Genomic DNA, 24256 nt, shown 5'->3' with positions numbered 1-24256 from the left:
ATAAGTCCGGATCACGATCCAAGTCAGCTGCCGCTGACTGGCATCGTATCTTCGAGTACGTTCTCGTACTCGCTCGGGATTGCTATCCCAACACTTACTCCAAGAGCGAGGAGGGCGGGAGGGGATGTCGGTGGTCGGCACTTGTCGGCAAGGCGGCAGGGGGATGTGCCGGAGGTGGGGTTCTTCCCCGGACCCCGCAACGTGAATATGATAAACTTCCGTCGCAATCGCCCTCAAAAGCTTGTCAAAGCACCCCAGAATCTATGCCTCTAGACGTATATTCAACTCCCAAAGAAGTGTCCAAAGGCAGGTCCAAGTATCGAGGTCGACCAGAGTCCTTTCCCGCCGTGCGGGACCAATTTGACGAAGGTAAGAAAATTTGAAAGGGGCCAATTTTCAGGGTCTCGATCCATCACATGTTAAGCGGGTAAGAGTTAGAATCGCTCCTATTTAACATTGCTTGCTTTCTGAAGACGAGTTCCACGTTTTGCTTGTCCTCCTCCCCCCCTCCCCCTCAGCCACAACGACCTTAACTGCATTCCACCATGTCACGTTCCGGTAACAAGAAACCTGTAGGCTTTGCAACTCATATCACTGCAGGTGGGATAGCCGGTGCCTGTGAAGCGGTGCGTACGGGGTGGATCATCAACAATGCTTGTACTAATGAACTCGCCCCCCAGCTGACATGCCAGCCCCTGGATACCATCAAGGTGCGAATGCAGTTGTCCAAGTCGGGACGCGCACCAGGGGTGAGCTTGTGGCCTCCATCTCCTGCTTAACGAAACGCCTGAATGGAATTTTTAAGACAAAACCGAGGGGATTCTTCGCCACCGGTGCAAACATCGTACGGCGGGAAACGCCTCTGGCCCTATACAAGGGTCTCGGAGCCGTCCTCTCTGGCATCGTCCCCAAGATGGCGATCCGTTTCGCCAGTTTCGAAGCCTACAAAGGCTGGTTGGCGGACAAGGAGACGGGGAAGACTAGCCTCGGGAATATTTTCATTGGTGCGTTGGCCATTCAAATTCTCCACAAGCCGTCGGTTGATGGTTAATCTGCTCCACAGCTGGTCTTGGTGCAGGAACGACAGAAGCCATTGCTGTCGTAACGCCTATGGAAGTGGTGAAGATTCGGCTGCAGGCACAGCAACACTCCTTGGCTGATCCGCTAGAGGTACCGCGGTATCGGAACGCCGCGCACGCGGTGTATAAGATTGTGAAAGAGGAGGGAGTGTCGACGCTGTACCGTGGCGTGTCGCTCACTGCACTGAGGCAGGCGACGAACCAGGGAGCGAACTTTACGGTATACCAGGAGTTGAAGAAGGCATTCCAAAGGTACCAGCCTGATCTTCCCGACTTGCCATCATGGCAACACATGTTTATCGGTCTTATTTCTGGCGCTGCTGGACCAATGTCGAACGCACCTATAGACACTATTAAAACTCGTATGTTCCCATCTCTTTTGATGACATACCTCCGCATAATTCTTTTGGTTGAAAGGTCTCCAAAAAAGCACCGCCATCCCCAGTCAGTCAGCATTCCGCCGTATCGTTATCATTGCTGAGGATATGTGGAGAACTGAGGGTGTGAGATCGTTCTACAAGGGTATTACGCCGCGTATCTTGCGTGTTGCTCCTGGTCAGGCGATAGTGTTTGCCGTGTATGAGAGGGTTAGCAAGATCATTGAGCGCATCCAACCCAAACAATACGAAGAACACAAGTACACAGAGTAGATTGTTGGTGAGTATACCTGCCCGGAAGATGTTGTGGGGGAATGAACGGAATAGTTGAGAAAACCCTTACGCGTGAACTCCCAGTAGCCAAGGTCTGATCGGATGTTACAAGTACTTAGTCTACTGATAAGGGGTGAATATGAGATGGGTCATCGGGAAATTAAGAATCACATACATGTTAGGGACCATTGAAAATGCAAAATATACGTATCTATCGCGGAGCGCACAGATATCTTTTCTGTTCTCCTACGTTAAAGATCATGTACCAGGCCGGTCAATCGGGCGGAAATAACTTGACTGCCCAGTCGCATGGCACCGCAGAAGAAAGCCTTCCGATTTCGTTTAACAAAGTAAACTTCGCCGCACCGCAAAGTAAGGCTATCCCCGGTGTAGACAGTGGGTCTTTTGTCCTAAAACTGGGTGCGGAACGTTACTTATTGAAACTTTCAGTATCGTAGGTTATACGCATATCGCGATAATGGTGAATCGCCAACCTTTTTCTTTCCATAGATCTTCGCAGCCAGCTAGTCCTAGTTTTCTGTGTTCGACGGGCTGTCATCAAAATCATATCCGTGTTTATACTTCCCATATTTCAGCCGCAGTATCACGAAGCTGCTCGGAGAACAAAGGAGGACTCATGACGGTGAATGTCGTTGGTACGAAGCGAAGAGTTGACGGCAACAATAACGAGGCCGGACATTCGGACCGATATGGCATTAACAACGATCCAATCTCGGATATTTGTTCACATTTGTCCCTAGAACAATGACCTGATAGCCTTGGACGGAAGTCCCTTATATTTCGTTCTCTCTTCCTCCCTTCCTCCATTACCCTTGTCTTTCCCCCATGCTCAAGCGAATGACGGACAAGCTTGGGTCGCACTTCCACAAGGATCTGCCGCCCATGCCTCCGCCGTCGTCGCCCTCCTCATTGGCGTCGTCGTCGGTGCCCACGTATTTTGATACTAGGCGACCTTCCCAAACGACGACACGGACCTCGATGAGCGAACTGAGTAAGCTGGAGCATAGAGACAGCTTCGATATCCCTGAGACTGAATTGTACCCGTACTATGACCCTACACCTCGACAGAAGGGCTCTTACCGGCTAGAAGACTTTATAATACAACGAACTCTCGGGACAGGCAGTTTCGGACGAGTGCACCTTGGTACGTTTTTATCATTGCCCATCTTATCGTTATCATTTCCTAATGCTATCATCAGTGCGAAGCAAACATAATCTTCGCTTCTACGCCATCAAAGTCCTGAACAAGGCACGAATAGTCAAGCTAAAGCAAGTTGAACACACGAATAATGAGCATGGTATTCTCGAATTGGTCCAACACCCCTTCATCGTCAATATCTGGGGCGCTTTCCAGGATTGTGCCAACTTGTACATGGTCATGGACTTTGTTCCCGGCGGCGAGCTCTTCACGTTGTTACGGCGATCAAATGTACGTTGCCTTACGGATAGTTACCGATGTTTCTCACCGATATGCAGCGATTTCCCGACCCTGTCGCCAAGTTTTATGCGGCTGAAGTCGCACTTGCCTTGAACTATCTTCATACGCACGGCATCATCTATCGCGACCTCAAACCCGAGAATATCCTTTTAAACCACGATGGTCATATCAAAATTACCGATTTCGGGTTTGCTAAATCATGTAGACACACTTATACATTATGCGGCACCCCAGATTACATAGCCCCCGAGGTAAAGTCGTCTTCGGTTCACTGTACGTGAGAAAATACTTATCATCTATCAAGATTCTACTCCAAGGTCGTTACGGCAAAGGTGTCGACTGGTATGCCCTTGGTGTACTCATCTTCGAGATGCTTTACGGTCTTCCTCCGTATCATCAACCCGACAACAACACTATTCTTTTGTATGAAAGGATTAGCCGTGGTCCCCTTCACATTCAGTGGCCTGCCGGCTTCGGCGAGCGTGCCAAGGACCTCATCATTCACCTGATGGACGTTGAGCCGACCAAGCGATACGGAAATTTGCACCGTGGTGCCCAGGACATTTTCGCGCACAGCTGGTTTGCCGAAGTCGATTGGGATAAAATGACAAAGAGGGAGTTCACTGCACCTTATATGCCCCAAATCACTGGTGAAGGTGATGCTAGCGCGTACGTTGTCGATATTTTACGCGCAAGTTTTGGCTGTTGACTTGCCTTGCCCTAGTTTTGAATGCTACCCTGAAGATAACGCGTCGTTGACCTATGGACAAGCTGCCCTTGACCCTTTTGGATATGCTTTTCCTGGCTTTGAATATAGAGCACCTTCTGCTTATTAGTTGGTCTCAGGCGATGTGAAGGCTTCTTTACCTTCGGAAAAAAAAATGGCCAGTGTTGGTTCCTGGCATGTCTGTCTATTCAGTCAGTTATACCCGACAGAACTTGTTGTCTATTACAGTATTTATTCTCGCATTGTATGTATATTTGGCATAGCATCCCTCTCACATAACTGTTGTACGTCGCCGCTGTAGGTTTGTACACATAGTATCATAGTAGTGGTCACAGCGGCAAGTAGTCCTTTCTAGGTGAACAGAGTACTTTCGCTCTGCAATCTTTCGGGCGAAGTTAGTAGACCTACAAATACTTAGACCCATGATGATTTGCAACCGCACCGACTGGACATTCTCCATCACTTCAGGGGATTGATCGACAGTCGATATGAATTCATTTTCGCTCGACACGTTAGTCATATGTAACAAGCACATCGAAACGACGGATCCTAGGTTCGTCCCGTGTATCGGGGTGTGGAACATACATAGCCCGATAGGTGTAGAGCTAAGGGCGGTTTCGTGGAGGTAAGTAAATGGTTAAATTGCCGGAGCTGAAACATACCGAGAACAGCTAGGCCTATTTTCACGGTTCATGGATCGACTGCGCCTCTGCCTGCTGTTCACAAATAAATAAATTCATTAAGAAAAAATGATAATGACTTGGCAACACGGATGCTGTAGTAACTAACCTGTTTCTTCATTTCTTCTTCGTGTCGTGCTAAGGCCTGTCAGAGAAAAGAACATCAGGGGGGATTCTTACTTGGAAAGTAAAGATTGATTGACCTCTGAAACAGGACCATCAGTTCGTCAGTATTTGTATGGTTACAAAGTAAAACCGGAAGCGTACCTCTACCAGCTCTCATTGTGTTGTTATGAGTGCTTATGATCCCAACTCCAGCGTATATCGTTAGCCCAACCAACGAATAAACTACGCCGCGATGGATGATATCCAAGATAGGGAGCATACTGGGCGCAGAGGCTGTTTCAATGTTTCAAAGTAGATTAGAGCAGATTGGCGTCACACTGTCACGAGTGACATATCAAAGCGTCCGGAAGGCCGGGCCGACCTGAAGAATTTAAAGTTACTTTGTTCCGGGAAATTCTGACACTTAGGATGTCATGAATAAATGGATGAAGGACTAGTGTATTTCTGTGGTGCGTCAGTTGCATTATCTCGTAAATTCTAGATATATTACACGTCACTCTGTCAACGTACTGGCAACCCCCTTGCCTTTCAGTATCGGCGGTCTCTTTTTACGATCCGTTACCAATGTCCAAGGTCAATCACATCGCGGTCAAACCCTATTTCAGTCCAGGCATCTACACCATTGACAGGAACACCATCACCGCCCAGCCCGGCAAAGCCGACGCGGTGATACACCTTAGACGCTGCCGGGTTGTTGTGAGCAACGTACAAGGCTACTTTTTCTTTGGTCATGAACAAACTATGTAAGCACGGTCAGTCGCAACGGAAGTCAAGGAGAATGAATGATGACCCACTATTTGCAAACTCGCCTAACAAGTCGTTCGGCGCAACCTGCACGGCGGTAATCGGGATTGGTATACACCTTTGTTATTGTCGCAACTTTGCCGCTGTTACGCGTGAAGGCAACGATGGATGCGATGGCACTGCGGTCTTCTCCCTGCCTCCTGATGCGATGCACCCAAACTTTATTTTGACCGACGAGGAGAGTGGCTTCTCTCAGAGCTCCGGCGTGATCGAGAAAGAAAGGATCCTGCGAGTAGGTATGATGTGATCAGCACCGCGCGTAGCAAAGCAAAAAGCCGGACGTGCTTACCGATTCACTTGCGAAGCCATAGCATAATTGAGCGATCTTCTCAATGTCGCTGGCCACCGCTGGGCACAGTTCATATGTGACTCCCTGAACCACTGTCTCCCGTCTGTATCTGAATGTCCCCGTTGTACAGAAAGATAATTTTGCAGCATAGTAAGGATTCGGTATGTGACCGACGCCCGTGAGGCCGGTCCACAGCCGTGCGAAATGCTGGGCGATCGCGTCGGGTGCGAATACTGAATAGACCCTGGGAACAGGGACGGCTCTATAGAGTTCTTTGGCGAGGAGGGAAACTGGGTGATGAATGGAGTTGGGGCTAAGGCGCTCTGTGGGGCAGGTGGTAGTGATGAAGATGGGATATTTACCCATTTCGGTGGTCGTGCATGAGAGGATGAACAGTGCGCAGGGTTCGGGGTCGTAGGAGAAGCAGACGATCCACACCTGGCCTGGTTTGGGAGCCTGGCCCGCCTGCTCGGCGGCCCGACACTTCAACGCGTGAGGGTATATGACATTGAAGTTGGCCTCGTTGCTCTCAAAAGCACTCTGCACGTCGTGAAGCAGCTCAGTCGCAGACAGATAGGACTTGGTGGAGACTTTTTGGGCGACGGAAGGCATGGGTAGACGAGATGAAGGACAGTAGCTTGTAGGTTTCCTGGAATGTTAACTATTGCAGGTACTAGCTTATATACAATTGCAGATGCTGTAAACGGAAGCTGTTGATCTTCCTCCCACACAGATTCACCTTCACCTTAGGCGAGGCCTCCCAGATTTGTGACGTATCTATCCCCGTAAGCTGCGACCGTCCTGGCATCATCAGATCGAGGTCCTAATGTATCTCAGGATTTCCTCTTGCAGGATGAATGGCACATGTGTCTCCAGGAAACCACAGAGAGCCGCGGCTGTGAATCCCATACTGAAACGTGATTGTGATCAAAGCAAGCACAGAGCAGCCGACTCATTCGTGGTTTGGCTTCAAATGCGTCAAGATAGCCGAAACGAGGGAAGCTTCAATTAGACAGGATCTATTGCCCCGTACTTCGTGAAATTGCGATGCTCGATTCACCGGGAGACAAATGCTGTTCCTGCCTCAAGGAAGGATGCACAAATTAGAAATATCCTCAGAGTAGTAGGTTGGTAAGCAGGAGGCACTAGACGTGAATATTTGAATTTCGAAGAGCTCCCAGCCAAAGCACAGGACGATGAACAGCAACCAAAAATCGTCAATCTTCGCGTCCGGCTTCCAGACCCATATCAGGTCTCATATTCCCACGCTCATTTTCAATTCCCCTCTGGTTTCTATCTTCTCTCTCCCTGCGACCGTTATCGACGTTTGATTGAGGAAAACACATATTATTTGGAGGTAGGACTTTGTCACCTTATGCACCGGTTCTTGGCGCCTAATGCCTACGGGAGACGCCAGTTACCTGTGCACAAAACAACTCGGCGCTGGCGACGACCTCGGATAATCAGATAAAGGTGTCTCGAAACATTGGTATTGTCTCTTGTCTGAAAACACTTCAATCTCAGTTGATGCAGACACCTCGATTTTGATGTTGTATGGGTGGTGACAAAACCAGAATCTCGTCTCTAGTTTCGTTTGCCCCAGAAGCTCGTATTTATCACGGAATATTCGGTCAACGTGGACTTTGTTTGCATTCAAGTCGATAAAAGCCGCATTGTGAACTAATTACGGATGGCTGCTCGTGTGGTCTCTACGCTTCCTCAGGACAGTTACTATGTACCTGTGGCTTTCGGCGCATCGCATCGTGATCCTCCGATCAGAAATGTCATGCCTAGACCCTCTTTTCTTTCGGCGTCTAACATACGTCTAACTTGCAGTTAATTACTTAGACGCCCTTGCACTTTTCTGTTGCTCTCCGCCGAGGCCGACCTTTGGACTTTGATTCGAAGTCTACATCTTATACACAGGATTATTAAGAACTGCACGCTGTTTACCGGGCATCTCCTGAAAGATCGGAGGAACATATTACACAGGTTTTCTACCACCAGAGATGGCAAGTTGTAGCTGCGTCCGTCCTTGAGGGCGATACAGCTTGAGGCTCACAACCTCTTCGCGCCACTAGTCTGGTGTTCAACTATCCCGTGTCATGGAATCGTTCCGGAACCTTGTCGTAAAACCATAGGTCCGATCCCATGCAACCCTTACGCTTCTACTTAATCCGGATAAACAACCCAACCGTGAATCCTGGGGGCATTAAGGCTGTGGCGTGCCTGCCAAATCTTCTTTGAGGGCTCGCATTGTCAGCCCGGCTCCAGTGGATCCACCAGAAAGTCTAGAATACTAGCCTCTCAGGATGCCGTGATTCTAATGCTCGAAGCAGTGACCTCAGTACTGACTTAGTCCAATAGAGACTGAACCTATGCTACCTACTTCAGTCGCTGTGCCCCCACGCAATCATTGTGGACGTCGCCAGTTCCCGATTACTGTATGCTGTGATTAAACGGATCACAGTCCTCCCAATTTCCCAGTAAAGGTGAGCAACTGCGACGTTGGATCGTACAGTATTGTATTGGAAGCCGCAAGCGTTTAAATTCATATTAACAGCCGGCTATGCGTAAATTTACGACCACTCGCTATATCTCCTTTAGAAAGCCCGATTTATTTATTTAGAACTATCTCATTAGTCGAAACAGGCCATCTTTTTCTATGGTATCTATCCCGGAAGCTGGTTCTATCTAAAATAAACATACCCCTTAGTTCCCGCGCTCGTATCTCAGGACTGAAGGATGTGTAATACCTGTTACAACGAGCGTCCCGGAATGCAACGACCCCGAATAAATTCCCCGCCAAGACTGGATTTCCTTCGAGGCAGAATTGCCACGCGATCTTACGCGCACGTATCTGAGATACCCATACGAAACTCCGGATTCCATCGCGTACGCAGCGGGAAAGGTATGTCGAGAATCATCTATTTCAGATATTCATCAGTGTCGGTATCATTATGCACCAGCGACTTCCCACCGCCTTAAGACTCACATATAAATTGTTTAATCTGTTTCATCTCCGGAGTCGCGACTTTCTCATTCACAGAAAAAACCTGTCCTGGCAGAGGTATTACCTCGCTTCGGATCGTGTCGATACTCGATAGCGGTGTGGAATGATCCTCCATCAAGGGCGCATCTGCCTTGATGACCTATAAAATGAGAGCAAGCGCCGAAAGACAAAATAGCTCTATGATTGATTTTCCCATGGAGATTCCCGTATTCAACTTTAAATTGTTAGGTCATTCCGGCGAGATCAGAATGCGAGCTCGGGTTGAACGAGGAGGGGAACCTTGCCTATGTACTTGATGTGTTCTCGCTCTCAGGCTCGAAGCGTGTTGGAGAACTGCTGGATCATGTTCGTAATCGTTCCTCTCCAATCTTATATGAAGCTATCTTTGTTCAACGTCATCCCGCAATGCACCGATTTTGTTCGAACTATTGACTAGCGCGCCGCCTCGAGACCATTGCATGTGGTGACGGAAAATAACCATCCTGTAATTCAGTAGCAACAGATACGTGGTTGGAAACGTGTTCCATTGGAAGAAGTGACAGCACAAGTATCATCGTTTAGTGTTATGGCATGGCCAACAAAGCCCCACGATTCAGCCCGTGAGACACAGAGGTGTAGAAGTACTAGACCGCCCAGAATGAGAAAGATACATGGTAATGCGGATAGTCTTACTGAGAAATGGCCACACAGAGATAGATGCCTGGTAGAAAATCCTGCAGACTGAGAAGCGAGGAAACTCAGTGATATAAAACCCAAATTCTCATGCTGTTTGCATCGGTGATAGCCTAAAGAGAAGCTTTCGGAAACATGAAAAATCTGGGAATATGTCCTACACGTGAGAAAGAAATGTAAGGGACAGCGGGCTCTCACTTCACCTGTCATCATGCTCTACATCACTGTGTAACGTCCTCGGAATTTTCCAGAATCCAGACCCTTGTTGAACTCCATCACCCAGCGTTCCTTCCGTACGACCTGAGATAATACCTCTGTTCTCCAGGTCGTATTCGTCGCATCTAGGAACTCTTTACTCTCAAACGCAGCTAGATCCGCCCATTCATGCAGAGCGAGATACTCGGGGGCTCCCAGCTCCTCCGTCGTCTCCACAAGAATAAATCTCCGAGAGGACAACCATGAGGGAACCTTACTAAGAAGGGGAATGTGCTCTTTTGTATACCAATCGTTGAATTGGTTTTCGGAATTAGCGGAGGGGGTCATCGCGTTCATGACGAGATAATGGTTATGATTAGAGTGAGGCATCTGGATTGGGATGGATTCACCGTAACGTTTGTATAGCCGGCAAGTAACGAGATCAGAGCCGATAAGCGAGCTGAGGTTATTCGACAGCTCTCTGAAACATGGAAGAGTAGACAGAGGTAGTATTATAACTGACAATGGGCCGTTATCGATTTCAGAGTATAGAAGAGGATCTGGTAGTTCGTGCTGGGAGAACGCTGCCGAAATCTCTGTTCAAGATCGTCAGCCAACGAAATGACAGCTAATAAATGACAACCAACGTTCCCATTCCAAGGAAAGTCGTTCGAGAATTATGAGGAGTATGTAGTGCGGCTCCCTGTCCATCCTAAGCCGAAGTCCCAAGAATGGGGATTGTAATTCTAGTGGTACGGCGTCAGATCCGACGACCATCGATGGTATGCCGGCGGCGGCTGCCGTGCCTTCGGGACCTTTAAACGAGAACGTCGAGTAATGTACCCCGGATTGCACCTTGCTTGTGACTCGTAGCGATTGAAGCTCCTGCCGTATTGAGTTCGGTCTAGGTTGGAAAGAAACCCGAACTTGACTCTACTTCCAAATACTCCACCGGGTACCAACCGATCTCAAAAACTCTGAATAAGTAAATCCCGTAAGAGTTCCGACTTGTCCTCCCTGTCGATCTCGGGCGCCGTGTTTGAGATTTCTCAGGATGATAGGTCTGTCACTGGAAGAAAAGAAATGGGGCAGGCCTGCTGTTACAATTAAGAAAAGTGACGTCCAGTGACTGAAAACCAGTCATCGTACCGCGTATCATTTGTATCATCATGCACGTGAAGCAGATTGATTGGCTGTTTCGTTTGTTCCCGTCTTTAATAGAGTGAAGAGATGACATAACTAAATAGTCGGATAGAGCGATGCGGAGAATCGCAGTAGTGCTGACATTTAAGATATCGTCCCAAACCAACGCTCTCAGGGTAAAGAGACCAATATATTACCAGCGCAAGCAAAGGTCGTCTTCCATTTGATCCGATGAAGAGTGTAGTCACATATCCTTGATGAACGATAAAGATGATAAGTGGAACGTATGAAGGAACAAAAAGGAAACGATATTAATATGTTTCGATATATGTGGCTTAGGTTGTAGCATTTCTCGGGAACAAAGCTAGGAGGATGGATGCAATGTTTGCGAGAAAAAAGAATATCAATATGGAGCAATCATCAGTCAAGGAGCGGGCGCGAAGAAGCATGAAGGTGACCCGAGGGATTCGCATCAGAGACAAACACTTTCCGTCTCGCTTTGTGCAACGGTTCGTAGATCATGCCCGTCGGAAGTATCCGTTCAGATTCTGAGTCTCGGACTGACACATGACTTTAACCAGGGGGGATTTCAGGAGATTGGTGACGGGCCCATGACATGGGAGAACTACGCTCGCTTTCCCTTCTTTCCTGCGCGTAGTGCCGGTTTCGCATAGAACAATACCCCGTGAATCATCAACGCGCCAGTACTCTGACTCATGGGTGCGGTATCCCTTTCGCCTTCTCCCGGATTGTCTCCTTCCGGATCTCCTAGTTCGAAAATGCACTCGGTATCCATCCCAGGTGGTTCCAGCTTAATTCACGTGGACATTTCCGGTATCAGCTTGAGCAGACTTTCGAAACAACAGATGGGTGGATTTCTGGCCCGTTCCGCTCTAGAGCCTTCGTATGGAGATGCATAGCTATTCGCTCATCAGAGGAGAAATATGTTTCGGGACATCGCATACTGTCACAGTGCGTTGAAGACCCTCTACTTGAAGATAACTAGGACGTATCTGCATTTGTCTGGGATAGTTGCACCGACCCGACGACAGCCATGCTCAAAACAGCGGGCTAGGGCAATGTTCGGATTATTCATTTATCCGAGCGTGTTTGTTCCCAAAGGTAGACTACGTAATGCATACTGCACCCACCAGCCCAGTCATAGGTCGGAACCGATATGCGGTTTTGAATCGATAGACGATAAACGGGATGTCCTTCGCTGCGTAAACATCCATGAGACGGGATCCTCGACCTGAATCTCTTTCGAGGGACTATGCCACGTATCAAGCAAGGAAAAGTGTCGGCATGGAACGTAAGACCGGTTAATAAGGGGAGGGCGTAAGAGGGAGAACCACATATATAAAGACAATATTTCAGGGAAGTGGGGCTGCCAGTGGGGGTACGGACAACTGAATGGGGACCTCATTCCGAAGGGTAACTTTTGGGGACACGCGGTAGCAGCGAGATGGCCATGTGCAGAGAAGCGGAGAGCGAATATTATTGTTTGGCTTGGAATTGGCACTCTTGCTATCGAGGGGGAGGGGGAGGGGGAGCTGTGCAGCATGCCCAAGGTTATGGAGATCGGAGACTGAACGCGAAGGCATATCTGGTTCGGCAGCGGCTTGCCTTGCCTCCAGTTGTAGGAGTTTCCTTAGAGGCGTTGTATGAGACATGTTATCGCTAATAGATAAGCGTTTTTGGCACCTCTCGTCGTCAACAAAGGCTGTTTTCTGTTCATCACGCACATTTATGCATGATATCGTCCTGGTGCAAAGACAGTTAGCATCCTGGATTGTCATTCCCAGGAGGTGAGAAAACACGAAAATATGAGCATGGTCTGAAGGCTTAGGGACTGAAGGTATGTCTACAACACGTTGGGCAACCTTTACAATGAGAAAAAAGGCGAGATTCATGTCGGAACGAGAGGTATGTCGATGGTAACCCGATGCCATGTCTAAGAGAAGTGACAGCCAATTGCTACATCTCTTCAGAATTCAACCATGCATTCCTGAAAAGCGGTGAATGAAATATGTCACCAGTAACGAACAGGTTCAGTACCTTTATTCAATGGATGTCCGAGTCATCGTTGTCGTCTATGCATCATGACAGGAGCTCCTCAAGTTGCCGCCATAGATCTCTATTGTCTATCGCAGCCTCATTTAGCATATTCATTGCCAAGCTAGTAAGCCTTTCCAGCAGATGAGCCGCATCATAGCCCTAGGCATCGTCTTCCGGGAAAAGACGCGTCGTTTTGGATTAACAAAGCCACGGCTTAGAAAGAATTATGGTAAAAGAAGTGGACCCAACAAATTACGAATTCAGACCTAGACCTATGAGACGTTTAAGTTATGGTGATAAGTCAAGTCTAAAATGGGTAATCACCGCCCATGGGCCAATCGAACGATTCGAACCTTCCGCTTTGGGTTACGGCTGTGGGGCTATCAGAGTTTTTAGAGTCTGTGCGAGATGCCGTGAATTAGACGGGCTATCAATGTAAAAGAAAAGGACGTTGCTCTTATCAGACTCTGGAATGGTAATGCAAGGATCACATTGTGCGAGCAAAGAAATTCATACAGAACGAGTAAACATTCCGCTAGAATGGGTTAAACGGGAGAATAGAATAGATAGATTTCGGAGAGTAAAGGGCTCTACGCAAGAATAATTGTGTTCAATGCTAGATAACTTGAAGCCCCGACGCCAAGTAAAAGAAGCACGAGTGTGTATGATGGACATGTCCCAAATTGATCGTCATTCCTTTCTTACCCATAGAGAACCCAATCTGTCCTCCTCGGGCGGTGAACCAAGTACTATTCTGTACTTGTGAGCAAAAGATACGGTTGCAAGTTATTAGATATACCGATAGAAGACATAGTTTAGATACCGGATCATGTTTGTGGATGCCATGTGTCACCGAGAACGCAGAAACAGGAAATATCAGCTTCACTAGTTCCCCCGCGGTTACCTAAGAACGAACGCGAAAGCGCAAGGTTTCCGGATGGCCTTTGGCAAACAAAGGTAAACAAGGCCGCGTTATCAGCCGGATTGGGGGAAGAGATATCTCTCATACCAACCATGACCTCCATCATCTGTTCCTCCTTCTATGCACTGTCCTTGGCTGCGACAGTATACGCATCACCGCTCTCTACTTTTTCCCAGCATCCTCCTTCCTCTCGCTCCCCGCTAAGTCTTGCCCCACTCATTGACGAGTTTCATGTCCACGGATCTATCAATGACTCGTACATTGTCATGCTCAAGGATAACACCGACTCGTCGATGATGGAGAGTCACCTCAACTTCCTCCAGATGACCCACGAATCAGACCCTCTCGTTTCCCAGTTCTCTGGCATTCAACAAGTGTACGACGGCCATATCAAGGGATACGCAGGGAAATTCTCGCAGAATGTCATTGAACAACTGCGGACGGCACCTGAAGTTGAATTCATCGAGAAGGACCAGATAGTAAGGACGATGGAGATCGAAACAGTCGATGTCTCCGCTGTTCAGAGGGGCGCACCTTGGGTGAGTCATAGTTACTTCCTAGTCTTGTGCCAGCATTCATCTTCTTGCTTGTCCTTAGGGTCTCGCTCGTATCAGTCACCGCCCGAAGCTCACTTTCGGTACCTTCACGAGATACGAATATGATGCTGATGGCGGTGATGGCGTCGACGTCTACATCATCGACACTGGTATCAACATTAATCACATTGAACTCAAAGGCCGTGCTACGTGGGGTAAGACTGTCCCCACGAATGATGTCGACGAGGATGGTAACGGTCATGGTTCTCACTGCGCGGGTACCGTTGCTGGAACTACGTATGGCGTTGCCAAGAAAGCCAACGTCATCGCCGTCAAGGTCTTGGGTTCGAATGGTAGTGGGTCCATGGCTGATGTTGTCGGTGGTGTTTCATGGGCAGCCACTGAAGCTAAGAAGAAGGCCGATGCCGCCAAAGCTGAATATCAGGCAACTGGCAAGACCGCTCACAAGGGTTCAGTCGCTAATATGAGTCTTGGCGGAGGAAAGTCGCCTGCTTTGGATGCTGCGGTCAACAAGGCTGTCGATGCTGGTCTTCACTTTGCTGTGGCTGCCGGTAAGTCTCTTGGTTCTGTCATGAGGATGGTGCTGTAATGTTGCGTCAGGAAACGACAACAAGGATGCTTGCAGCTATTCACCCGCATCTGCCGAGAAGGCAGTCACCGTCGGTGCTTCGACTCTCTCCGACGACAGGGCATACTTCTCCAACCACGGAGAGTGTGTCGACGTCTTCGCTCCTGGTAAGCTGTCGTTTCATCATGACCTTTTAGTTGTTGATGTCGTTGTCAGGTCTCAACATCAAGTCAATATATAAAGGCTCTGAATACGCCGTTGCTACCCTTTCCGGCACTTCCATGGCTTCTCCCCATGTTGCTGGCCTTCTGGCTTACCTCCTTTCAATCTACCCCCACAAGACCTTTGACCCTGAACTCCAATCAGACTTTGTTCTCCTTGACCTCCAATCTCAGAGCCACTTCTCCTCGTCCGTCTACAGCATCGCGCGCTCTGCCCTCCCTCGATGGATTTCCGCGTTCCTTCCTTCACCCCGGTTCGTTGAAACTATGACTGCACCCATACCGAGCTATCCCGGCACCCTGTCGCCCCTACAGCTGAAGACCGCCCTCCTTGACCTTGCTACGGGGGATATGCTCGAAGATTTGCCGGTGGGAACTCCCAACTTGTTGGTGTTCAACAATGCGACTGCGTGACACATTCCTTATCATGTCTGAGTGGAGGTGGTGCGGTGGTATCATATATTTGCTATCTACCTACTCCTACAATAGATACATATTGTATATACACGACCATGATCTCGTCTACTCTCTGTAATCTAGCTAGTTTTCGGCCAATTCCTTTTCTATAGAGGACTTAAGAAATAGTAGACATGTTTCGGGGATAGCTTGTATCTTGCACTGCTTTTCCTACACTGGACATGTGGTCGAGTTTTCGACATGGGGACAGTAATAACTACAATTTAACAGTTCATACCATGCCATATGATTATGACTGTACAAAATCATAGAAGAATAACATTCACACTCGCTCCTGGGGCTGTCATTACAGGGCTCTGATCTGCAGCCGAGATGCACAGGTTGGTTTCATCCAGGGTAGGTATCATCCATAGATTGTATGAGGAAACAGATACATAAAATAACAAACATGTTACTGGATACAAAGAAAAGAAAAGCTCTAACTAGCATAAACTTGGTCCCTGTTCAAGCACCGCACTTCAGCAAGCAGCAGGTTCCTCATTGAGGCGCACAGCCTGCTGTTGTGCCTCTTGTCTTGTTCTGCACCTCTGCAGCTTCATTATTCAACTGCATGGTCTGCTGTCGCATCTCTGCTGTCCGGTATTGCATCACCGCTATCCTTTGTTGTGACTCCGCTATTCTTTGTTGCATCCCTGCTAACCTTTGTCGTGCCTCTGTTGCCTTTTGTCGTGACTCCACTGTCCGTTTTTGTAACTCTGCTCTTTTTAGATGTGCTTCAGCTGTCCTTTGACATGCCTCCTCTGTCCGTTGTCGTGCCTCTGCTGTCCGTTGTCGTGCCTCTGCTGCCATCCGATGTGCTCCTGCTGCATGCTGTTGTGCTTCTGCTTCCTTTTGCTCTGCCTCTGCTTTCCGTTGTCGTGCTTCAGCTATCTTTGCTTCAATAAAAGGACGAGATACTGGTGGCTTTGAATGTGCATAGTCCAAGTCAGTCGCTGTAATCACAACTACTAGCAAAAGAAAATACCTGTCGGAATTCCTGAACTCTCTTAGTGAACATCCCCCAGGCAACATCATACTTTCTCTTTATAGCTGGTGCCCCATACTCTTGAATGAGAGTATTCATGCCTGGGTTCACTTCCTTAGAAGGCCACTGAAGAGGGTTTGTCCACATGAATCGTGCTTTCCAAGATGTGTAAACCTGAACATCAGCTCCCATGCACAGCTTCATAACCTCCCAGATGACACGGCCATAATAGAAGCTTTCATTATAAAAAGGAGACATATCCAAATTGCTCACGATACAAGCCAAAACACACAAGTTGCCAAGTGAGAAGGTAGAGAGAGCGGAAGGGACCATGGTTGCGAGGAGAGTACGTTTCCTGGGTTCCAGTAAGTCAATGTCATGTATCATGCGACGCAGGGAGATGATGAAATTGTCAGGTTGTTGTATAGATGATGCATGGCTTGTTTCAGAACATGTGGTACTGACACTAGAGAAAGGGTGTATTACAAGTATACAGAAATTGAAGACAAGCCGACCTGTTTACAGTGGGTGTTTTGGCCTTTTTAGTCTCATTCCATGACCATCGTTCCATGAGAAGATAGTTCTGACAAGCCCTGTTGTGTTGATCTGCAAAGTGAATGACCATGAACTCATGCTGTAGAGGGGGCCCTTCACACTGGTAGTATTCCACCAGGGTTATAATGATGTCTTCACCTGTCTGCCCATGTGTCATCAGCATCCCCTTGTAGTAATGGGAATGCCAAAAGTGAAAAGGCCAAAACCGTGATGACATGTTGACATTCGGAGGGAAAAAGAGCAAACCAGCTTCAGAGAGGCTGGGAGATGGGAGATGGTCTGTTTTTGGCCTCTTTTGTTTATTTCGAAAGACCCCTGCGATGGACTGCAGCATAGATAGTAACATGACCAAGTTGAAGAATGATAGGGAGTTGCTAGTCCTCACAGTGAGTTTCAGTCATGTTAACCTTTATACAAGTTAGTTAAGACTTGTCTTACTTACTGAACCTTAATAATGACGTTCTAGTCTCATCCTTCAGGCTCGGCAACGAGACGAGTCTTATAAAGGTTCATACTTTGAGTGGATTAATATTATGTGACAGGACTCGGTGGAATGGCGTGGCTCATATACCATTACCCCCACCGTCACGACCGCATCGTGAAAGGAAAGAAATAATTGATAAATAATTTTCGATTTTCCCTCGAGCACGTGTCAATAGCGACCGACGACAACAACGAGTCTTTCACGTTCCCTTCCGCATTCTACACTGTACGCTGGTTACTATCCCGCAGGCCATCTTTAGGTGTATCTTAGGGCCCTGTGCTCACTGTCATAAATCCCGTATACAATCTATCACTCGAAAACATGCTGTCGCGTTGTAGCATGGTCGTCCTTGCCTTTGCCGTTTTCTCCTCATTTATTGGAACGACACGAGGCGCCGAGGAGAAGATAAAGATGAAGGTCGGAGACAAGACGGTTGAACGGGTGAGTGGGTCACGCCCTTGCCGTCGACTCTGTGGACTAATTGATTGCTAGACAGTGCAGTTACGCACGCACTCAATATATGCGCCGTACATAGACCAAGACCTGCAGAATAGGTGAGCAGAAATAACTGTACGGAGAGGCTTGCTATTCATTTGCAAAGATGGTGGGACTTTGGCGCCGATGCCTACATTGTAAGGTTACCATATATCCAAGCTGCACATTCGAGCTGATGCCTCGTTAGAATACCAACAAACACATACGGCTGACGCGTGACCGACCATCACAGATGGTGCGCTTGCTTTTTTCTCCCTTTCGACGACACCAGCAATAATGCTCTATCCTTCTTAGGGATACCTATGGTCCCGTCTACCACTCACGACAGCGAATTTTATCATCGAAATCGAGTTCAAGGCAAGTGCACACGACCGTTTGTGTCTAGCAGGAAGCGCCAACATGCGTGGTTCTTCAGGTGTCGGGCGACTCGAACAACCTCTTCGGAGACGGTTTGGCCATCTGGCTAACGAAGGAACGTGCTCAGCCAGGACCGGTGTTTGGAAACAAAGGTCGGTTTTTTTGGGACGTTTATTCCGAAGAAATAAACTCATGCTTTTATAGATAGCTTCACCGGTTTCGGATTGTTCTTGGACACGTACGCTAATTCACGCCACCCATATGCCTTCCCTCGCATCACCGGAATGATTGGCGATGGCAAGACCTCTTACGACTTCCAAAACGACGGAGATAAACAAGGCATCGGTGCATGTTCCGTGCGTTTTGTGTATCTCACTATCCATGTGCAACTCACGCTCACTCCTGCTAGTTGAACTTCCGCCGAACAAACGTTGCAACCAAAATCAAGATCACATACATCAAGGATAGCGTTTTAGATGTGGGTGAAACCTTCTATTTCTCGTGCCAGCCTTTCCACGGCACCTGATAATGCCTGGGTACTGATCTTCTTCCTGTTAGGTTAAGCTGCAATATAAAGCCTGTGAGTAGGCCACTGGACAGACGTGACGAATCCATCTTGACTCCCCGCTGCAGGGGATGATTGGACAGACTGCTTCCGTGCTGATGGGGTCTCGCTACCCACCGCACCCTTCCTCGGGATGAGCGCGATGACTGGAGACGTATCGGATAACCATGAGTGAGTCATTTCCGCCATCCTCCCCTCACCCATACCAGCTGAACACTTATTACCTAACACAAAGCATCATCACCGTCTCAACGCACTCTGCTATAATCTCCCATGGAGATCTCCCCTACACGGAGGGCGCCAAGAAACGTTCCAAGAAGAGCGCCGGATCGTGGACGTGGTTCTTCTTCAAGATGCTCTTGTTCGCCGGGGTGGGCGCCGGAGGGTATTACGGTTACCAGGAGTACCGCAGGAGAAGTAGATATTCGGGGATGGGGAACTTTAGTGGAGGGCGGTCGAGCGGGTTTGTGGGATTCGGCGGTGCAGGGGGGATGTATTCGAGTAGCAAGCGTCTGTAGTCGGCCGCGGGAGAGGTTGGTAACTTATGAGGTTCGGATAATCTAATGCACCCCCAAAGTATGAGTATCATAATGCAGGGACTCGTTTCATTTTCCAGGAAAATTCGATCTATGTATTTCTTCTACATATAAAAACAGCAAGCAAATTGAGATACATATTTTTAATTGTAACGTTGTCGGTCGGATTCGTGATCATGATTTAATTTGATGCCTTTGGATGTGGTCTCAGAAAGCTATACTACTGACTACCTAATGCTACGTAGAAAAAGTGACAGATATGCAAAAAAAAAGCAAAAAAAAGACAAAATGCAGCGGGTGAGGGCTATATGCACAAACATCCAGAAGAGGATGACGGAGGGAGACAAGACACGAGAGGAGGAGGAAATGACTACTGCTACGAAAGATATTGACTACACTACGAAAAAATACTACTGCTACTAAAAGGGGAATCCACAGGCAAGAGGCGAGGACATAGACAGAGAAGAAACATGTGCGTATATTCCGTATTACACGCCGTAGCGTGTGGCCAGCCGTTCTTGGATGATCGGTGGGAACGCACCAACTTGGGCAGCCCACCCTGTCGCGTCATGCTGCTTGAACGCCGTCAGTATCGTCTGGAACATATTATTCAGTTCCGGTGATGGCGCATTCCATCTCACTATTGAATTGCAGAACCACAAGAGACTCTGTCACAAAGAAATCAGCATCAACGAGAGGAAATACAACGGGGGAGAGGGAGGGGGAGAATCACCTTCGCAATTCCTGCAGGATTAACTTCGACCATCGTGCAAAGCCCTCGGAACGCCGAATCTTTCTCCTCGTTATCTCGGATCTCATACAATGCCTGACACCACGCTTGCGCAAACTCAGCCAAGTGTGGCGCAACAAGAGTCGGGTGCATCAACCCAATTCGTCCTATCGACACTGCTGCATTTTCGTGCAAGCTCCTTGGCGCCTTCGGGTGCAGCAAAATCGGAACCAGTCTTGAAATCAGGGGATTCACCCATTGTTGGAATTCAGGGTCGTCTGATAATCAGGTTTAGTAAAAATAACGGAATGGGGGTAACGGGATGACACTCACTCCGTCCGTAGCGCAGCGCGACTTCACCAACAGACCAAGCAGCGTTGTTCGAAGCACTGATAAATTCAAACTTGGGTTCAGGATCGAGTTGTAGTATCAGTTCACCCATGATGCCGGGCATATGCGGTCGGAGGACGGTAAAGCAGCCCATAGCCATATCTCCGACCAGCGCGTACGCGGACTGTCGTACGGGCGCCTGAGGATGCTTCAAACAAACCGTCAACAGCGACAACAGATTTGGCTGTGTCTGGTTTATCAGACCCTCCAAGGACATGCCGAGCCCTTGCGTAAGGCCGGAAAGAAGATCAAGCGCGACGACAAGGAATGATTTATCTGGCTCATCCATTTCGGGGTTCTGTTGGAAGGCTTGGTATTGGAGCAGTGAATGGTGAATGATGTTATTGCACCGCTCGAAGACAGGACCAGCATAAGGATGGAAGGACATGCCCATCGCGATGGTGACTGATGCAAGACACTGGATGAACTCATCAGGATTCCACACGACATGACAAAACGCAAAGCGCACCTCGAGTAATGGAATAAGGTCAGGGTCGTCATCCTTGAGCTTCGACCACCGGTTCGTCAGGGGTGGCATCAGAATCTCAACATACATAGGATCCGAAAGAGCACGGCCAACGGCGTCGGCAAGAGTTCCGACCGCATCGTATAGTATGAGCATATTCTTATGTTGGTACTTATCGAACGCAAAGACGAGGTTCCTCAGTACAGGCTCGAGGTATGGGGCCAATTCGGGACCAGCATCTTCTTCGAGGGTCGCAAAAGCGCTGCAACCAGCTTCCTGCACGCGCTTGTTGCTATCCAAGACCATCCGGAGGAGCTTTAATTGTATTTGTTTAGGAGGAAACGTAGGATAGTAGGCAGAATATCACTCACTCCTTCCATAGTCGGGATGAAATACTGAGCCTTATGCTCCTCAGAAATTGGTTGGGTGGTCCAGCTCGCATAGCGCCCGAGCGACCAGCAGGTGATTGATCGAACCAAAGGCTGAGAAGAACTTATTAGCTTACGAGAACACGAAAGAATTGAATTGCGTTACCTTTGGATCATTGAGCATGTTAATGAGATACGGCACTAGTGTGGGCAAGTGAGGTTCGATGGCTTCTATGCAGCCTGTTTGGGTACGTATCAGAAGGTGAAATAGTGATGATCAGGAAGCGAAGCGCACCTTCGGCCATTGCTCCCAGAGCGAGAATTCCGCTCTCCCTCTGCAGCCAATCACTGCTCCAGAGCTTTTCTTTCAATGGACCCAGGAGAACATTGAGAAGATCACCGGTAAATCGGACAGCGAGAACATCGAGAGCGGCAGCGGCACACTTTCGCAAGTTCCATTCGGTGGACATGTCGTCGGCGTAGTCTTCATCGTCGTAATCGAAGTCGTCGTCGTCGTCGTCATAAGTCTCTTCCCCGTATGCGCCTATTCGTGCCTTCGGGGGCTCTCCGTTAACATCCCTCTCCAAACCGTGGGACTTGCTACCATAGTGGCGAGGCTTGATATCGCTCTCCTTATCTGGCACGGCTTCGTCTTCTGCATCACCGTCCAACCACAACAAATCATCTTCGCCATAGATCATACAATCCAACAGAACCGGAGCGACCTTTCCGAGAAGAGGGTGCAGGTAGATGGATAGTTCAGCGTCCTCGGCAAACGTAAGCCAGAACTCGCATGCCTCCAGTGCGACGTTCTCGTTCTGGTCTTTGGTAGAATATAGCATATATTCGGCTACGTTGTTCATCTCGGGCATTAACCGTTCGGGCCGTGCGGCAAGGAGAAGAACGAGCGCTTGGCAGACGTGGCGTCGAACTGAAGGGTCATCGTCCGAGGCGCGGCGGAAGAGACACGCTATGAAAGCATCTAGGTGGACGAACAATGATTGGCAATTGGCAGGGACAAAGTAAGATAGGCAAGCGACAGCATGTGAGCGCATCTTGGACGACTGGTGATCAGCGAGGATTAGAAATTTGGGAATCATGTAGTCAAGCGGCCGTGCTCCATTTATTTCGACATCCATTTTTCGGGGGTAATCTTCACAAGCCTTTTCAAGGACATTGAAAGCAGCCTAAGACATAGGTGAGAAAAGATAAACGTAATTGCAGTGGAAAGAAGACAAGGTAAAACGAAAGCTCTCTCTGTTGACGACAACGCTGCCACTGGCTGATCTTCGAGAAGGCAGAATCATGGACAAGATTGATTCGCTCGCGAATGACAGTGGCAGAAAATCCAAAAGTGCCTGTTAGAAATTACAAGCTTTCAATAACGACCCGCAAATCGGAAACTAGATCGTTAATGGAGGCTTGTGAGCACAAGATAGTTTCAGATTTTCTGCCACTGTGATACTGGCTCAAAAACTGAATCTTTTGACGTGATACAGAGGCTCTAGAATCATTTGCCGGGGCACCGGTACGACAACTGAGATACCAAGCATCGGAACCGTCCGATTATCATGGCCGTAGCCCGAGAGCGGCGAATTAGGAAAATCGGACACTCACCTCTTGCTTGTCAAGATCAGGCATATCCAGCATCCCTACAAGCTGCTGCAGACACTCCGGCCAATTCTTGGGTTCCAGTACGCCGAGGAATGCTACAACGTCTTGCCCAGCAGTGTTCCGTATCATGATTGATGAGTCGGTGAATGCTTGTAGAACGGCATTCTTGACGTAGGCGGCCACCTCTGGTGAAGACGAGAGAATAAGGCGCGAGTTATTCTTGAGAAGATAGCCAGCGATGCTTCGAATTCGCTCTTCCTCTTCCCGCATCCAGCATAGGATATGAGCAAGGTAAGCGATATAGTCGGGTACACGCGTAAAGCTATTGAGTTTCTTGAACACTGTTAGAGAAGATTATCGAGGACGTCCGTGGAACTCACTTGGGTGATATTTCGTTGCACCGACTGGGCCATGTCGGTGGACTCGTGGATGGTTTGGAGAATTTCTGCCAAACCAGCTAGCTGGGGCGTCCATGTCGACATAATGGAAGAGTAAAACGCGCTCAGATATGTACTAAGTCAAAGTGCGTAAAGCAGAGAACGGCACTGGAAGAAGAGAAAGGATACTTTGCCGTTGTTTGTCAGTGTGACGTCCTGTGACACCAACGAAACGCCACCCGTTTTCGATGCTTTGTTTCAATTCGTTTGATGGCTTGTTAGCGCCTGCCACTAGTCTCCTTCAATATTTTGTTGGTAGAGTTGACCGCGGTGCGAACTGCACTGCAATTCTGAGTCCTCCAGTGGCTGGACGTGGGTCATTGGCGTACGGCACCTGATTCTTTAGGGATCACTTGATTATCTGATTCATCTGAAGCAACACTCTTGCATCGATGGCCGTTCCGTCCTATCGTTGGGTACCTCTTTCATCAACATTCTTATCCTTGGAAAGCGCATTTCAAGTTTGCAAGGCCTAGCTTCCAATGCTAGCAAGTCAATCAACCTCAAAGAAGCATTAACTACCCGCTATTTCACATGGGCAGGCGTCATTTCCCACTAAACTCTACTATGAATGTATCCTATTAATAAATATCAGTTCATCAATTGACAAATCGCCGGAGGAGCTCTAGAACTTGACGAGATGATGTTTTCAGTA

General features: G+C 48.4%; 9 protein-coding genes across 9 annotated transcripts; 4 read left to right on the top strand and 5 right to left on the bottom strand.

The window, feature by feature from the left end:
• Nucleotides 1-545: 545 nt before the first annotated feature.
• On the top strand, nt 546-1729 carry BT62DRAFT_979021 (mitochondrial carrier; the record flags this gene model as incomplete). The annotated part of the gene is made up of 5 exons (XM_043189401.1): nt 546-626; nt 681-749; nt 806-1004; nt 1064-1441; nt 1497-1729. 5 exons carry the CDS (start codon nt 546-548, stop codon nt 1727-1729), a joined length of 960 nt encoding a protein of 319 aa, XP_043043478.1.
• A 999-nt stretch (nt 1730-2728) lies between these two features.
• On the top strand, nt 2729-4024 carry BT62DRAFT_886476 (kinase-like protein; the record flags this gene model as incomplete). Its single annotated transcript, XM_043182883.1, has 5 exons — nt 2729-2894; nt 2950-3179; nt 3227-3439; nt 3493-3857; nt 3913-4024. 5 exons carry the CDS (start codon nt 2729-2731, stop codon nt 4022-4024), a joined length of 1086 nt encoding a protein of 361 aa, XP_043043477.1.
• A 1143-nt stretch (nt 4025-5167) lies between these two features.
• Nucleotides 5168-6453, bottom strand: BT62DRAFT_963526 (uncharacterized protein). Its single transcript, XM_043188690.1, has 3 exons — nt 5815-6453; nt 5516-5751; nt 5168-5460 (listed from the first exon to the last, which is right to left on the bottom strand). The coding sequence occupies exons 1-3, from the start codon at nt 6424-6426 to the stop codon at nt 5280-5282; spliced, it is 1029 nt and encodes a 342-aa protein (XP_043043476.1). The 5' UTR covers nt 6427-6453; the 3' UTR covers nt 5168-5279.
• A 2073-nt stretch (nt 6454-8526) lies between these two features.
• Nucleotides 8527-10471, bottom strand: BT62DRAFT_917524 (uncharacterized protein; the record flags this gene model as incomplete). Its single annotated transcript, XM_043184045.1, has 5 exons — nt 8527-8741; nt 8810-8966; nt 9725-10175; nt 10218-10290; nt 10342-10471. The coding sequence occupies 5 exons, from the start codon at nt 10469-10471 to the stop codon at nt 8527-8529; spliced, it is 1026 nt and encodes a 341-aa protein (XP_043043475.1).
• Nucleotides 10472-11756: 1285 nt separating this feature from the next.
• On the bottom strand, nt 11757-13086 carry BT62DRAFT_928751 (uncharacterized protein). The gene is made up of 2 exons (XM_043185574.1): nt 12896-13086; nt 11757-12845 (listed from the first exon to the last, which is right to left on the bottom strand). Exon 2 carries the CDS (start codon nt 12787-12789, stop codon nt 12211-12213), a length of 579 nt encoding a protein of 192 aa, XP_043043474.1. The 5' UTR covers nt 12790-12845; nt 12896-13086; the 3' UTR covers nt 11757-12210.
• An 828-nt stretch (nt 13087-13914) lies between these two features.
• Nucleotides 13915-15918, top strand: BT62DRAFT_944586 (uncharacterized protein). The gene is made up of 4 exons (XM_043187921.1): nt 13915-14356; nt 14415-14925; nt 14975-15109; nt 15159-15918. The coding sequence occupies exons 1-4, from the start codon at nt 14084-14086 to the stop codon at nt 15575-15577; spliced, it is 1338 nt and encodes a 445-aa protein (XP_043043473.1). The 5' UTR covers nt 13915-14083; the 3' UTR covers nt 15578-15918.
• A 123-nt stretch (nt 15919-16041) lies between these two features.
• Nucleotides 16042-17227, bottom strand: BT62DRAFT_928749 (uncharacterized protein). Its single transcript, XM_043185573.1, has 2 exons — nt 16605-17227; nt 16042-16543 (listed from the first exon to the last, which is right to left on the bottom strand). Exons 1-2 carry the CDS (start codon nt 16935-16937, stop codon nt 16118-16120), a joined length of 759 nt encoding a protein of 252 aa, XP_043043472.1. The 5' UTR covers nt 16938-17227; the 3' UTR covers nt 16042-16117.
• A 548-nt stretch (nt 17228-17775) lies between these two features.
• Nucleotides 17776-19721, top strand: BT62DRAFT_944584 (ERGIC53, mannose lectin, ER-golgi intermediate compartment). The gene is made up of 11 exons (XM_043187920.1): nt 17776-18084; nt 18136-18197; nt 18245-18275; nt 18326-18373; nt 18433-18495; nt 18554-18647; nt 18700-18851; nt 18905-18973; nt 19054-19075; nt 19129-19231; nt 19296-19721. Exons 1-11 carry the CDS (start codon nt 17965-17967, stop codon nt 19576-19578), a joined length of 1047 nt encoding a protein of 348 aa, XP_043043471.1. The 5' UTR covers nt 17776-17964; the 3' UTR covers nt 19579-19721.
• BT62DRAFT_985336 (ARM repeat-containing protein) lies at nt 19688-23728 on the bottom strand. The gene is made up of 9 exons (XM_043189931.1): nt 23545-23728; nt 23168-23497; nt 21846-22737; nt 21717-21790; nt 21554-21664; nt 21186-21497; nt 20660-21134; nt 20330-20604; nt 19688-20264 (listed from the first exon to the last, which is right to left on the bottom strand). Exons 1-9 carry the CDS (start codon nt 23644-23646, stop codon nt 20085-20087), a joined length of 2751 nt encoding a protein of 916 aa, XP_043043470.1. The 5' UTR covers nt 23647-23728; the 3' UTR covers nt 19688-20084.
• Nucleotides 23729-24256: the final 528 nt, after the last annotated feature.

The sequence above is a fragment of the Guyanagaster necrorhizus genome (assembly GCF_019112545.1).
Source record: "Guyanagaster necrorhizus MCA 3950 unplaced genomic scaffold BT62scaffold_5, whole genome shotgun sequence".
Classification (NCBI taxonomy): domain Eukaryota; kingdom Fungi; phylum Basidiomycota; class Agaricomycetes; order Agaricales; family Physalacriaceae; genus Guyanagaster; species Guyanagaster necrorhizus.
The sequence above is the reverse complement of the archived record's forward strand: the minus strand, read 5'-3'. Positions and strand labels throughout refer to the sequence as shown.